At 40.2% G+C, this 15,584-nt stretch overlaps 1 protein-coding gene across 2 annotated transcripts in view; it reads right to left on the bottom strand.

The window, feature by feature from the left end:
- Nucleotides 1-2,214: 2,214 nt before the first annotated feature.
- txnl1 (thioredoxin-like 1) overlaps nucleotides 2,215-15,584 on the bottom strand; it is a 41,141-nt gene continuing 27,771 nt past the window's right edge. For both annotated transcript variants that reach the window (XM_048535599.2, XM_048535609.2), the window contains exons 4-8: nucleotides 15,033-15,155; nucleotides 12,858-12,927; nucleotides 6,378-6,550; nucleotides 5,594-5,698; nucleotides 2,215-2,694 (exon numbers count right to left, since the gene is read on the bottom strand). In XM_048535599.2, coding sequence (XP_048391556.1) covers nucleotides 2,665-2,694; nucleotides 5,594-5,698; nucleotides 6,378-6,550; nucleotides 12,858-12,927; nucleotides 15,033-15,155 — 501 coding nt within the window. In that variant the 3' untranslated portion in view covers nucleotides 2,215-2,664. The remainder of the gene's footprint in view (nucleotides 2,695-5,593; nucleotides 5,699-6,377; nucleotides 6,551-12,857; nucleotides 12,928-15,032; nucleotides 15,156-15,584) is intronic.

The raw sequence follows: 15,584 nt of genomic DNA, 5'->3' as shown, positions 1-15,584 counted from the left end.
GGAAGCTACTTACTTTGGCGGGAAGGATGAAAAAGAAATATTGCTCCAAAGGGAAGTAGGTGTGGGTGGGATGTTCTTTGGAGGGTCTGTGTGGAGTCGATGGGGCAAATGGCTTGCTTCCACGCTGTAGAGAGTCTATGATCTAGGATTCTACGAATTCCAAGGTACAAAGGAATTCAAGTGTTCAAATGCACGAGTAGCAGAATATTAGTATGCAGATGTAGCATGTAATTAGGACAGCAATGGGATATTATCTTTTACCTCAAGAGAAGTTGTACTGGGCATGGAAAGACTACAAGCAAAGTTCAGAATACAGTTTTCGTCTCCTTATCGGAGGAAAGATATCTGATTATTGAAGGAGCGCAAAAGGTGATTTACCAGACTGATTCCTAGGATGGTGGGACTGACATATGGAGACAGACTGGATCAATTAGATTACATCCACTTGGACATAGAAGGGCATGGGGGTGGATGATCTCATTTGAAATCTACTAATTCTAAAGAGACCAGACAGGGTCGATGCAGAAGGATGTTCTTGATGAGGAGAGATTCCACAACCCGAGGTCACAGCCTAAGGATAAGCGTAGGCCCTTCAGAACAGAGATAAGGAATTTCTTCACCCAGGATGGCGAGCCTACAGAATTCTCTTCCACAGGAACTGTTGAGATCAAAAAGTGAAGACTTTCAAGGAAGATGTAGAATTATTTCTTAGGACTAAAGGATCAAAGGATGAGGAGAAAAGCGGGACCAGGTTACTGACTTGGGCAATCAACAAAGATCACATCGAACAGTGGACAAGGCTCAAAGGGCTGATGGGCTACTCCTGCTCTGAAATACACTGTTGCGACATGAGACTTTGGAACAATCTGCCTCAGAAGGCAAGGTTTCTAAGTTCTTTTCAAAGCAGAAACTGACTATCTTGCCCAACAAGAATGCTGAGATTGAAGGTTATATGGGAATGTGGAATTCTAAAATAAACAGATCAGCCACAATCTTACTGAATGTCGCAGCAGATTTGAGCCTAAATTGTTTTATATACACTCCTGTTTTGCATGCTTCTACCGTTAAAGAATAAAAATATAAGTCTAAAGGGTGACCCAAGACATCTTTGAAGTGATGTAGATGTTTGAAACAAACAGAACGCTGAAGAAACTCAGTAGATCTGGTAGCATCTGTTGGAGAGATGTAGAATTAACTTTATGACTCTTTTTCATAACTTCTGAAGTTTTTGTCAGAGGAACATATTCTCCCTAATTGATCGGTCAACACCCCTCAACTCAGAATACTTCTACTACAAGTCTCCTTTGCTGTAAGGCTTCTCTACTGAAAAACTGCAACACAGGTTCCCAAATCATTACGCATAAGTGAAATCAATCTTCCTTGGTACACCCTGGTAAACAATCTTTGTGCCCTTTCCAAGGTCTGACATTGTCCTTTAAAGTATGATACTCTAGTCTGTAGTTTGTACTTTGAGTTCAACTTTCTTGTTTTTGTACTCTACCCCTGTTTACAAAGGCAAGAATCCCATGTGTTTTCTTAACTATCTTATAAACATTTTTGAAAACTTTAAAGTTTTGCAACATTGTACAATGTATCCCTTTTGCTTGTCTTCCCCCTCAAAAATAATATCATTTAGATAATAATACCTTCCAGTGTTATTTATCTTGGAGGGCATACTTTGAACTCAGCATTAAAAAAAATACACCAGCCATGTGTTTGTCCATGGTGCATTTCTGAGCATCCTAAGGTCATGAAAAGATATTGTACAGAATTAAACAGGCATGGCATTTGATTTCCAATGGAAAGTCACCTCAACCTGATTATCTCTCCACAGTTGCTGATGAATGTTTCCACCACTTTTGCTTTCATTACAGTAGTCCAGTATAATCCATTTGTGGATGTTTACTTTTTTGCAAAAAGGCAATGGATTGCATCATGATATTGCATGTGACATTTTGGATTTCCCTGCTACAACATGACTATTCATCTAGTCATGTATATGGCACTGTACATCCATGATTGCGCACCCATATTAATCAGAGAGAAGTGCATACTGAGCTTGGTGAGGATTTTGAAGTTTCAGTAAGACCCGAAGATAAGAAGTAAAGTATCACTATTGGAAAAGTTCACAACTTACCAAAAGAAAATATCAAAATGCATATGCAACACGCCTGAAGTTAATTTTTGACATAAAAGACAATCCATTGGCAAAAATAGGCAAACGTTATTTTAATTATCCAAGACTATCAGCATTAGAGTTAACAGACAGCAAATGCAGTCATGTTTATATTTCTTCAATTTAGAGGAAAAAGCTTACCATTGGAATCCACAAAGATCTGGAAAGTATCACCATATTTAAATTGACTAGTTTTACAGCAAGGTTAATTGCACAACTTTGACTTTCAGGTGCATCCCAAGGTGACTTCCAGAATGACTAATTTTCATTTTGCAGAAAATAATTAAACCAGTTCATCACAATCAAGAATAATCCACAAAATATTTTAAACCGAACAATGATTTGCTTGGAAGTCTGGAAGCGAGAGACTTTAGGGAGCCGAATCAAGATTCATGGTATTGACGACATTGCAAGAATCCAGAAAATAGTATTGGCCAAGTGTGGTCGAATCAACACACAATCGACACTGCAGTCTTTCCTTCATTCAGTTAGTGGCTTTCTCCTTTCTTTCCAGCAATCTAGGAAAACAAATTTAGAGTACTGATTTTACAAAAAAAATTAATACTTTTAACAATGTACTGGAGTATAAATCTGTCAGGTGGCAAAATCATACCTAGAATTCTGTTAAAATAAAAGGTGGCGTTCCATTTCAAAGGAAATGCAGTATAAAAACCATAAAGTCTCGCTAATACACAAGGTACAGTAGTGTCAGACCACAGTCTGTGGCCTCTTACCTAAGGAAAACTGTAGTGTTGGAGGCAGTCCAGAGAAGGTTCACTAGGTTTATCCCAGGTATGGAAGACTCTCCTCACACGTTTGGCCTGTACTTTGTGGAGTTTAGAAATCAGATGCAACCTTATTGAAACATGCAAGATTCAACGTGGAAAGATCATCCCCCCTTGATGTAGAATCTATGATCAGACGGCACAATCTTATAATAAGGGAGTCAACCTTCTAAGGCAGAGATGAGGAGGAATTTGTTTTATCAGAAGACAGTGAATTTATGGATTGTAAAGAAAACTACAGGGGACCGTACAGACCGGGTCACTAAATTTATTCGAGTCTGAGACAGACAGATATTTAACCTGTAAAGGTTATTGGGAAAAGGTAGGAAAGTAGAGTTGAGGATTATCAGATCAGTCATGAACTCATTGAAACAAACAACAGTTTCAACGAGCTGAGTGACCTGCTTCAGCACCTACATCCTATGGTTTTATGCCTTTGAAGGTGATATAATATTAGCATGGAAAGAGAATTGGTCAACTATTAGAAGAGAGAGTCAGTATAAAGGGGCATTTTCAGGATGGCAAACCATAACTATTATGGATTGGAGCTGGGGCCAGAATTACTTACTTGGATCACGTAACCAAATACATTTGCCGTTGTTTTTAACAGTTGATACAAAAATAGGTAAGGTGGCAACTGGTGAGGATGACAGAGTCTGCAGAAGGATATACACAGGATAAGTGAGGGAGCAAAAACTTGACAATGGAATGTGGAAAATGTGAGGTTATGTTTTCAAAGTTATGTTTGTTTTCAAGATGATGATAGATTCCATTCTCTGGCTAACAGAATCAAAGGGTATGGAGCAAGAGTGGGAACAGGATACTGAATTAGATGATCTATCACAGAAAGCTTGCATATAAATTCAGCTGCTAATAGGGAAGTCAAATGTGCAGTTCACCATTATTTCAATACAAATGCAGTATACAAACAGGGAAAATTTGCTAAAATTATATAAGGCACTAAATTAGACCATACCTGGAATCCTGTGAAAGCTTTTGTCCTCTTAACAGGATGGATTTAACAAGCAGATCTGACCCAAGAATATTCAAGGGAACCAAGACGAGCAGTCAGAGTTTATTGTTTTACCTTTTACATTAGCCAGCCCCAATAAGAAGATTGCCATACAATTACCAAGCATCAGCAATGTCTATATGCAGTAAGACTAGGATGATGTTCCTGCTCAGGATAAGTAACAAATTCCACTCACAACACAAGTGCCAAGCAACGATCAGCTCTAACAAGAGAGATTCTAACCATCGCCCCTTGATATTCAATAGCTCTACTGTGGTTGAAATCCAAACTAACATCCTCCGGGGTTACCAAATGACTAGAAACATAAGTGGACCAGTTAAACAAACATTGTGGCTGCAACAGCAGATCAAAAGCTAGGAATTCTTGACTCCCCAAAGTCTGTCTACCATCTGCAAGTCAGGAATACTCTCACTCTGTCTGGGTAAGTGCAACTCCAACAATATTCAAGAAGCTCAACATGCAACATACATGACAAAGCAGCCTGTGTGATTGGCACTACATTCATTACCATAAATATTCACTCCCTCCACCAATGACGTAATAGTAGCATGTGTGCCATCTACAAGATGCATTGGAGCCTTGGCTAATTGCTGCATCGAAAGCACCTCACCAATCAACGGCTAATATAACCACAAACAAACATCAAGGGCAAGAGATGTCCACATCCAGAGAACAAACAAAAAGTGTACAGGAATTGTATGGGATTCAAGCATCATCAGTGAGGGAGCATGAAAATGTCATTCAACACTTTTAGTCTGCTACATTAATCAGCATGGAATTATATCAACATTCCTTCACTGTTGCTGGGTCAAAATCCTGGAACTTACTCCTTAAAAGCATCTTGGATGTACCTACACTACATGGACTGCAATAGTTCAAAAAGGCTGCTTACCACCACCTTCATATGATTAGATTCCCTACAGTGTGGAAACAGGCCCTTCGGCCCAACAAGTCCACACTGCCCCTTGAAGCACCCCACCCCAACTCATCCCCCTATAACCTACACACCCCTGAACACTACGGGCAATTTAGCATGATCGATCCACCTAGCCTGCACATCTTTGGACTGTGGGAGGAAACCGGAGCACCCGGAGGAAACCCACGCAGACACGGGGAGAATGTGCAAACTCCGCACAGACAGTTGCCCGAGGTTGGAATCGAACCCGGGTCCCTGGTGCTGTGAGGCTGCAGTGCTAACCACTGTGCCACCGTGCTGCCCTGATCTAATAAGAGGTGAGCAAAAGATGCTACTCTAAACAAATTAGAGCCGAAAGAACTATGGATGCTGTAAATCAGAAACAAAAACAGAAATTGCTGGAAAAGGTCAGCAGGTCTGGTTTTTCCAGCGATTTCTGTTTTTGTTGCTGTTCTAAGCAGCTACATTTACATCCTGTGAAAGCCAAAAAATCTTTTCAGTAAAAAAAAAGTCCAAAAGATCTTTTAGGCCCAGCTTTTAATAGCCCTTGGCTTTGAATTGTTGTCTACCATCTTGTACAATCACAAATCATCAGTTTCTGACAGGCGGGAAGTAGAACATCACACATGCATCCCTTTAATCTAGTTACTCAATATATTAAAATTTAAGTATGTACAACTTACCCGTCTAAAATCCAACATGTTTGTTGTTTGCACAGGGGTACCAATAAATGCAAGGTAGTTAATTCTTGTGGTGTCCTCGTCACCCTGATTTGATTTGATAAAAAGCTGAAAAACAAAAAAGGTTAAATTGCAGGAGATTTAATTAGAGCACACAAAATAGTTCACTTTTGCAATGACCGATCAGTTACTGCCAGACCTTGTGAGTCAATCTACAGCATATGGGCTACAGCAGTTCATCACCATCTTCCCAAGGACAGCTGAGGATGAGCAATTAAAAGAACTGCTGGACAGCCAGTGATGCCCACATTCTAGGAGTGAAAAAAAAACCTGGAAATGTCATAAACGATTCCAAGTGCTGGAAATTGGAACTTGTGCAGATTGGCCCATCAAGTCTGCACTGACCTAAGGGACTCTTCTGTGGTTTTCTATGAACCAGACGAGTGAATCGTTTTTCAAACTGCCTCCAACATCAAGATATCCTTTTTTTTTCTTAAAAATACAGGAACCAAAACTGTAAACAGCACTCCAGCTGCTGCTTCACCAACGTCCTGTACGGTTATAGTCAGACTTAATAATGTTTAAACTACAACCATCAAGTAATACAGGGTGAAAATTCCATGTGCATTCTTAATTATGTACAGCATCTGCATGTAACTTTGTGTTTCATACACAGGAACACAAAGATACCTTGTGAATGAGATTTTGCTTGCAACATGAAGTAAAACCTAAGTACCAATACATTAAGTACTTCGAAAAAATTGTGAATTTCAAAAACATCACTCACTGTTACACTATTAACATTCTGAAATTTGACATAGCGTAATGGCACAACTCCATCCTCTTGGAGGTCTTCTGGTGTTAACTCTAGGGTTTGGGTTGGTTCACTTCTTTCAGCATCATCAAAATCAAATGACCGTGGCAAATTGGTGAATACTTTTACAAATTTGGGACCTCGGCCTGTAAATGCAAAAAAAATTAATCTATATAAACCAGTCAACACCAATGAAAACTGGCAGCCTAAACACTGAAACATCTCTACCAAAGATTGGAACGAGCATACTACATTGATTCAAAGCAGGGCACAAGTAATCAACGTGGATACGCAACATGGAAGATGAAAATCATCAATATCCATTTTTCAACCTTCTCCTTTAAAAGTATGCAAGTGTCAGTAAGGTGAAATCCCTACCCCCCAATGCTTTAAAAAATGATTTCTGAACTAGCAAATACTGTACTACACTTGTGTTGAACTGTTGTACAGGTGGTAGTTAAATTATACATTGGACTGTTGTGCTGCCTCAATCACAGGAAAATGTGTTTAAAACAGGGCAATAGTAAAGACTTTATTGTCAGATAAGGGAAATACTTTCAGGTGAGCTTCAACCTCACGCTACTGAAGAACGATTGCACCCAAATTCCTTCAATATATCTTGTTTGAAACTAACTGACAACAAAGAGTGACCTGTGGCGCAGTGGTAACTCCATTGCTATTCCAGTTTTGCAGACCTGAGAACAAAGCTGCCATCTTCCGGTCAATCAGAGACAATGGGAACTGCAGATGCTGGAGAATCCAAGATAACAAAGTGTGAAGCTGGATGAGCACAGCAGGCCAAGCAGCATATTAGGAGCACAAAAAGCTGACGTTTCCGGCCTAGACCCTCCTTCAGAGGGCCCGAACATCAGCTTTTGTGCTCCTGAGATGCTGCTTGGCCTGCTGTGTTCATCCAGCTTCACACTTTGTTATCTTCAGGTCAATAGTGGGTTTGTCTGTGGAGTCAAGGTAGCACAGGGATAAGATCAGGATATATAAATTCATGTGAAATTGAGTTAGATAGATCATTAAAATAAATGCTGCATAGAGGAGACATTCAGTGCACACCACAGAGATAAAATAATCACTGCATACGCTCTAATGATCTATTGAAAGGGAAATGGTATCCACTATTGATCAGCTTTTTAGTCAGGAATACATTCAATGGTCCTTGATGTCTTAAGCTATAATCCCCATCATGCACCATATCACAAACAGATAACTTCATTGTCTCCATTCCGTCTTTGTGAATCTAGGAGAATCCTAGTCTCAATGAATAGTGACTGGTCACAGAAACTTCACCTGAAAGTGAACTGATTCTTTGAAATGAAGAGACAGCTGGTAAAAGCAATCTCCATGATCTTGAACTATGGTGAGGAGCGATTCCCCACAGACAACCCTAATTTGATAGTTTCCCATGTTCAAGGTGATAGTGATTACTCCCTCATGCCAACTTTATGGATCGTTTGCCAAAGAATAGACAGATTCTATTTTAAACAGCATTTTTTTCAATTTTATTGATCAAAAAGTGTGGCCATGCTGTACACCCGAGCTTTGCAGATGGAATACAAAAAAAATAAGATTATCCATTGCTCTGTTCCAGTTCCTAGTTCATCCAGAGTAATTTTGTCGTCAATTAAGTCCAATGCTGGTTGCAAATATTTTGTGGAACTTTCAAAGCAACATCATTCATCATTAGGAAATGCATTTCATTCTTTCTGGTCAAACAAGAACTAGTCATTTGATATTGGCCAAAAATCAGATGCATTTAAAAGAATTAAGGTCAGTCTGATTAATTCAATCCACACGACATCAATAAAAAACCCCAGTAATTGAAGGTGATTGAGTCAGAGCATTTTCCTCAAGAACAGGGATGCCAAGGGGACGCAATGACTGTCCTCAAAAACATCACATCTCGTTTCATTTGGTACTACATTACTTTTTAGCTAACATCACAAAGCTCAATGTTGATGAAGCTCCGAAGTCTCCTCACCATCTAAAGCACTCGAGTAGTTGATTTCTATCTGGATGGTAAGGTCAGTTATGTTGAGACAACAGCAGGAATATTACAAGGACCACTGCAACATACACTTTAGTATGATTTGGAGCAAAATGAAAAAAAATGGGAATTGGCATCTATTACAACGGGTAAAGTAGAAAGCATTACATGAGAAAACCAAGTATAATCTTCCAAATGGCATGTCTGGTTGTAAGTGTTTGAAAACCAATCAACACTGATTCCCACACACATGCTGGGCTCCAACAGGGTTGAGGATGAAATATTCATAAAGCTTTCTCTTCTCAATTGTAGTGACCGGATTATCCGCAAGAATCCTTGACTGATGTGATCCTGCTACTGAGCTGCATTCTGATCCACTGATCTCAATACTTGATAACCTCCATCCACTGAATTACATTTAGACTTTGAGACAGACTTCAGTTTTATACGTTCTAATGTCTCATATCATGCACATTAGACCGTAAGAATAGCTAAGTTTGTGACAATATTCTATTGAATCATGGTTGATTTGATATTCCTCACACCGACTGCCTTTTCCCAGTAATCCTTGATTTCCTCATTGATCAGGAATCTATCTATCTATCTATCTCAGGCTTATATATACACACAAAGACTGTACCCAATACCTCTTTGTGGTAAGGAGTTGAAAAGCTTTTCAGCCCTGAGAAGAAATTCATACTCATTTCAGTCTTAAACTAGTGCTCTCTTTATCCTGAGATTAGGCCCTCTTGTCACAGACTCTCCTGTGGAGGGGAAACATCACCTCACTGTTTACCCTGACAAGCCCTTTAGAAATCCTATTGGCTGGAATTAACTGTAACTAGTTATGAAGTCTTCCCTCACCTTAAGTCAGCAATGCTACATCATACATGGTATTTTCCAAACAAAAAAAAACCAAAACTCTGCCAAAAAGAGAGATTTGTTTGAAGAAACCATGTATTTTATGGGGCCTTATAAGTTGTAACACAGTAAATAATGAACATAGAGGGCAGTCACTTCTTTAACACTGAAATTTCCTTTCTCTCTTAAATGCCGATAACGTGGACTAATAAAATACAGCATTGTAAAATTATGGGGCAAGTTCAGGTAGTACTTTTTCCCTTACCAAGTTCATGGCCAAAATAAGTCAAGGGGCAAGGAAGGCCGGAATTCTGTTTTTGTGTCAAGGCACACTTTCTGTTCAAAATAAAAAATGAAAAGAATTGCGGATGCTGTAAATCAGGAACAAAAACAAAGTTGCTGGAAAAGTTCAGCAGATCTGGCTGCATCTGTGGAGGAGAAAACAGAGTTAACGTTTCGGGTCTGGTGACCCTTCCTCAGACCCTTCCTCTGTGGAAGGATCACCGGACCCGAAACGTTAACTGTTTTCTCCTCCACAGATGCTGTCAGACCTGCTGAGCTTTTCCAGCAAATTTGCTTTTGTTCCATGTTTTATGTTCATTGTTTAGCACAGATACCATTCTACTCTCAACACAACGTGTTCCCAATCTAGGCAATTCAAACATTCAGTTTTTCCCATTACAACAACCTGTACTTTTGCAATAATAATTTAAATAAAATTACATAAACACAGAAAATGAAAAGTAACTGAAGATATAAGTAAAATGCCTAAACATTTAAGTACAAGGCTACGAAAAGATTTGTCTTGACTCATAATGCTTTGAACAAGTTAGAACAGATTACTGAAGTTAAAGTTAATGCTTTCTCTCAGTGCAATATTTCTTATCCAAGAGGAAAAAAGCTCAAAAACAGACACCTTGAATGCACATAGCACAAACAGATATGAATCACACTCAGACATGAACAAAGAAGAGCAGAACATAAGGGGGGGAAAAAAATGGCAGTGCCGATTTAGCTCATTCCTCACACACCACCTCTAACTAAAAACACTGCAGCATGTTGAAAACAAAATTCTTCTTTTTTTTAAAAAGGTGTAAAAGGACAGAGATGGCATTCAGGGCGGTAGTATGCTCCTCCTGTCAGGTGTGGGAAATCAGGGAACGTGACCCTGAAAACTGCATCTGCAGCTCCTCACAGACTGTGTGGTTCAGCTGGAGAAGCAGCTGGGCACACTGTGGTGCATACAGGGACAGAGACAGTGACAGATTCTAGCTTTAGGGAGGTGATCACACCACAGGTCCAGGCAGATAGGTGGGTGGCCACCAGGAGAGGCAGGCAAGTAGCTCAGGAGTCTCCTGTGGCTATTCCCCTTTCAAATCAGATATACCATTTTGAACATTGTTGCGGAGGATAGCCTCTCAGGAGATAGTAATAGCAGTAGCCAGATCTGTGGCACCACAGCTGATTCTGCTGTAGAGCAGAGTGTGGCGAAGTCTAGGCAAGCAATGGCAATAGGTGACTCAATAGCCTGGAGCACAGTCGGGCGCTTGTGGCAGTGAACGAGACACTAGGTGGGTGCGTTGCCTCCCTGATGCCAGAGTCCTTGATGCCTCCGAGCAGGTACAGGACATCCTGAAGCAGGAGGGAAAACAGCCAGAAGTCATTGTCCACACTGGCATAGGTAGGAAGAAGGAAGGGGTCCTGTGAAGACAATTCAAGGAGTTAGGCAGGGAGCAGGACTTCCAGGGTAGTAATCCCAAGTCTTCTGGGGAAGGTAGACCTTAGAGAGGCAAGGGAGAAAATATCTGGGGCATTGGCAAATACCTTCACATTCTCGTTGACCACAGGTGAAGTTCCAGAGGACTGGAAATTAGTGAATTTCTTCCCTTGTTTAAGAAAGGATGCTGGGATAATCCAGGAAACTATAGGCTGGTGAGCTTGACATCTGTGGTAAGGAAGCTCTTGGAGAAGATATTGAGGATCAAGATATATTCGCATTTGGAGGAAAATCGACTAGGTAGTGACAGGCAGCATGGTTATGTCCAGGGAACGTCATGTCTCACCGACAAATGAATTTTTTGAAGAAGTAACAAGGATAATTGATAAGGGAAGAGCTGTGGATGTAATTTATATGGACCTTAATAAGGCATGTGATAAAGTCCCACACGGCAGGTTGGCACAAAAACTAAAATCACAAGGGATTCAGTGTGGTCTGGCTATATGGATAGGAAATTGGCTTGGTCAAGGAAGACAGAGGGTAGTGGTGGAAGGATGTTTTTCAGAATGGAGACCAGTAGCTAGTAGTGTTCCACAGGGGTCAGCCTTAGGTCTTTTGTTGTTTGTAGTATATATAAATGATCTGGAATAAAACATGGATAGTCTGATAAGCACGTTTGCTGATGATACAAAAATTGGTGGAGTTGTTGTTAGTGCCAACGATTATGAAAGTATACAACAGGGTATAGATAGATTGGTAACTTGGGCACAGAAATGGCAGATGGAGTTTAATCCAGACAAAAGCGAGGTGGTGCATCTTGAGGATCAAATTTAGGGGTGAATTATATTGTAAATGGCAGAACTCTCAAGAACACTAACGTGCTGATGGATCTGGGCGTGAGGTCCAGAGTTCCCGGAAAGTGGCCACACAGTTAGCCAAAGTGATTAAGAAGGCATGTGGCATGCTTGCCTTCATCATCTGGGTGTGGAGTACAAGAGTTGGCAAACCATGTTGCAGCTATATAAAACCCTTGTTAGGCTGCATTTGGAGTATTGTGTGCAGTTTTGGTCACCACACCAGCAGAAGGATGTGGAAGCTGTGGAGTACAGAGAAGATTCACCAGGATATTGCCTGGTCTTCAGGACACTGACTATGAGGAAAGGTTAAATAGACTAGGATTGTTTTCACTGGAATAATAGTGGCTGAGAGGAAACCTGATAGAGGTCTATAAAATTATGAGGGGCAGAGAGAGGGTGGATAGTCAGAGGCTTTTTCCCAGGGCTGAAATTTCACTTACAAGGGGGTACAGTTTCAAGGTCAGAGGGGGAAAGTTTAAGGGGGATGTGCGACGGAAGTTTTTCATACAGAGGCTGGTAGCAGCCTGAAGAGGTGGAGCAAGTGGGCACATCGAAGGCATTTACGAGGCACCTAGATGGGTGCATGAATAAGGACGGAATAGAGGGATACAGATCGAAAAATGGACATAAGGTGTAAAGCTGGATGAACACATCGGGCCAAGCAGCATCTTAGAAGTAGGAAAGCTGATGTTTTGGGCCTAGATTTGTGATGAAGGGTCTAGGCCCAAAACATCAGCTTTCCTGTTTGGCCTGCTGTGTTCAGCCAGGTCTACACCTTGTAATCTCGGATTCTCCAGCAGCTGCAGTTCCTACTGTCTCAGACCGAAAAATGGCAGGTTTGTTTTTAAATTAATTAGGACATGATGGCTGACACAAGCCTGGGGGCTGAAGGGCCTGTTCCTGTGCTGTATTTGTTCATTTGTAGTCATATATTAATTACAGCAAAGGGAAATCAAATGGTGGGAAGAATAATGTATAAAAATTAAAACATGTTCCATAATGAGTTTCACATAACTCACCATTGTCAGGGGCTTGAAGTCTCATAGAATAGAGCTTGACTGGCTGGTTAAATGCTATTGTCACAAGAAGCTGTTTAAAAATAAACAAAAAAATTCCTTAAGTATCAAGAATAAAATACTTCAAATTTACAGTAACAGACACTTTCACTTCGTGGCTTTAAGCTCCACTCACACATCCATCCATTTCACTACTTCCTGCCTGGGGACATGGCCCCTTTTTATTCCTGTTGCCCTCAAGTGTTTGACTACTTTATCCTTAAATGCTGTCATGCGAGAGGTCTTTACTGTATCACCATTTGGGAATTTTAATCAAGGCAGATGGGTAATCAGCAAAAGGACAAGACACAGAACATTAATGGATGAAGCGTCTACAAACAAACATTTATTACAGAGAAAATAGACAGGGGTCACTAGTTTAGTTTGAGTTCCATTCAGAAGAATTATTAGTTCAGCAGAACAGTTTCATCTTAGCAGAAATGTTTTTTTTGTGAACTAAAGCTGCAAGAGTTTGCAAAGAAACTTTCAAAGTTTATAAAGCAGCTTAGGGAATCAGAGTGGGAAAGAAATCATTAAAGTGACTCAGTAGATTATGAGAAAAAGTTAGGAAAAAATGATTCTGTTACATAAGGAATTAAGAAAGCAAGAAATGCTCAAACGAACCTCAACCACATACGCCACACTGCTTAAAGTTACACAAGCAACTCTCGTATTTGTTGTGCATGTTGGTTTAACCTCCAGCATGGACAGCACTTCCAAAGTCATTTACTATGCATCGACATACTTATTTCAGATGTCTACTAATTGGTGGACAGAATGTGAAAACTAATCCATTTCCCATTTGACAAAGATACCACACACTGAATGCAAGCCATTGAGTCCACGTTGAAAAAAAATTCCAATTCAAGAAACATCTAAACTGGTTTCTGTCCTACTCAAATTAGAATTTAATTATGAAAAACAAACAGAGGCCAATCCCATATATTTCCCAAAGTAATTTCATTGGAGTCACAATTTTATTTTCTCAATATTAGGTTATATAGAACACAAATTTGCAAACATTTGGAAAAATAACTTGCGTTTTTTTTAAAGAAAGAAGTTTCCATGAACTAGAGATAATGGGAATTGCAGATGCTGGAGAATCCAAGATAACAAAGTGTGAAGCTGGCTGAACACAGCAGGCCAAGCAGCAAAAGCTGATGTTTCGGGCCTAGACCCTTCACAAAAGCTGACGTTTTGGGCCTAGACCCTTCACCATCTTTTCTGATGAAGGGTCTAGGCCCGAAACGTCAGCTTTTGTGCTCCTCAGATGCTGCTTGGCCTGCTGTGTTCAGCCAGGTTCACACTTTGTTAAGAAAGTTTGGAGTTGGATGAACTCAGCAAGCCAAGCTGCATTTTAGGAGCACAAATGCTGATGCTTCGGGCCTAGACCCTTCATCAGAAAAGATGGTGAAGGGTCTAGGCCCGAAACGTCAGCTTTTGTGAAGGGTCTAGGCCCGAAACGTCAGCTTTTGTGAAGGGTCTAGGCCCGAAACGTCAGCTTTTGTGAAGGGTCTAGGCCCGAAACGTCAGCTTTTGTGAAGGGTCTAGGCCCGAAACGTCAGCTTTTGTGAAGGGTCTAGGCCCGAAACGTCAGCTTTTGTGCTCTGAAGATGCTGCTTGGCCTGCTGTTTTCCTGTTCCACACCTTGTTATCCATGAACTAACCAGGTACTAAACACCAACACATTGGCAACCCATTGCTTTCTAAATTCACCAGCCCACTCACTACCTGTGCCAATCAGGCTTACCCAGAGGCCTTCCATGTCCTTTTCTATGGATAAAAGGAACTGATCTCAACTGCATTTTTAAAAAAAACTGCACGACACTGACTGTTCTGACTGCATTGCATTTAATAAACATGAAAAAGAATTGGCACATCTTGCTAACACAACCATTTTAAATGCTTTCAATGTGTTTTATAAAATAAAAAAACACAGTTCAAGGAGCAACAATTTGTACTGTGAACTGATTAGCAAATTATTTTTTAAAATGATACGAGATAGAACATGAGGGATAAAAGTTGTTACAGAAAGTATGTAAAATGTTGCAATTTGAAGCACTGGTAAGCGAACAATCTTGTTAAATCATAATTCAGGTTATATTTTTAGCCTATTCCAAAAGTATTCAAAGCCCTTACCTGTTCATCACAGTCAGATTCCAAATATGTTGTGTCTTTTTGTAGACAATTGTCAAATCCATATTCATCACTTTCATTAAGACATTCACACCCAGCCTTATTTATAAAAGGCATCAAATCCATCTGCAAAACAAAAAAGCAAAGCAAATTGATTTAATTGAGTAGACATTCTTCATTATGAAAGCAAAAACTGCAGAGGCTAGAAATTTGAACTGCAAATGTTGCAATTGTTAAGAAGGTCAGGCAGAATGGACACAGAACAACAGTAAGTGTTTCAGCTGTGATATAGAACATAGAACAATGCAGCGCAAACAGGCCCTTCGGCCCTCGATGTTCCACCGACATGCAGACAGATAGATTAAAAGGGAGGGATCTAGCTTTTTGAACCTACTCAGTTATTCAGTAGATTGTTGCTAATCTGAATATGGCCTTAAATTCACATTCACAGACATCCCCAATAATCTTACATTCCCTTGTCAGGCAAGAATACATTTACCTCTGCATTTTGAAAAAAATCTGTGCCTCCACAGCTCACATGAGAAATTATAAGGT

This window comes from Stegostoma tigrinum, chromosome 1 (genome assembly GCF_030684315.1).
Source record: "Stegostoma tigrinum isolate sSteTig4 chromosome 1, sSteTig4.hap1, whole genome shotgun sequence".
NCBI lineage: Eukaryota > Metazoa > Chordata > Chondrichthyes > Orectolobiformes > Stegostomatidae > Stegostoma > Stegostoma tigrinum.
This window is presented reverse-complemented; position numbering and strand designations above follow the sequence as displayed.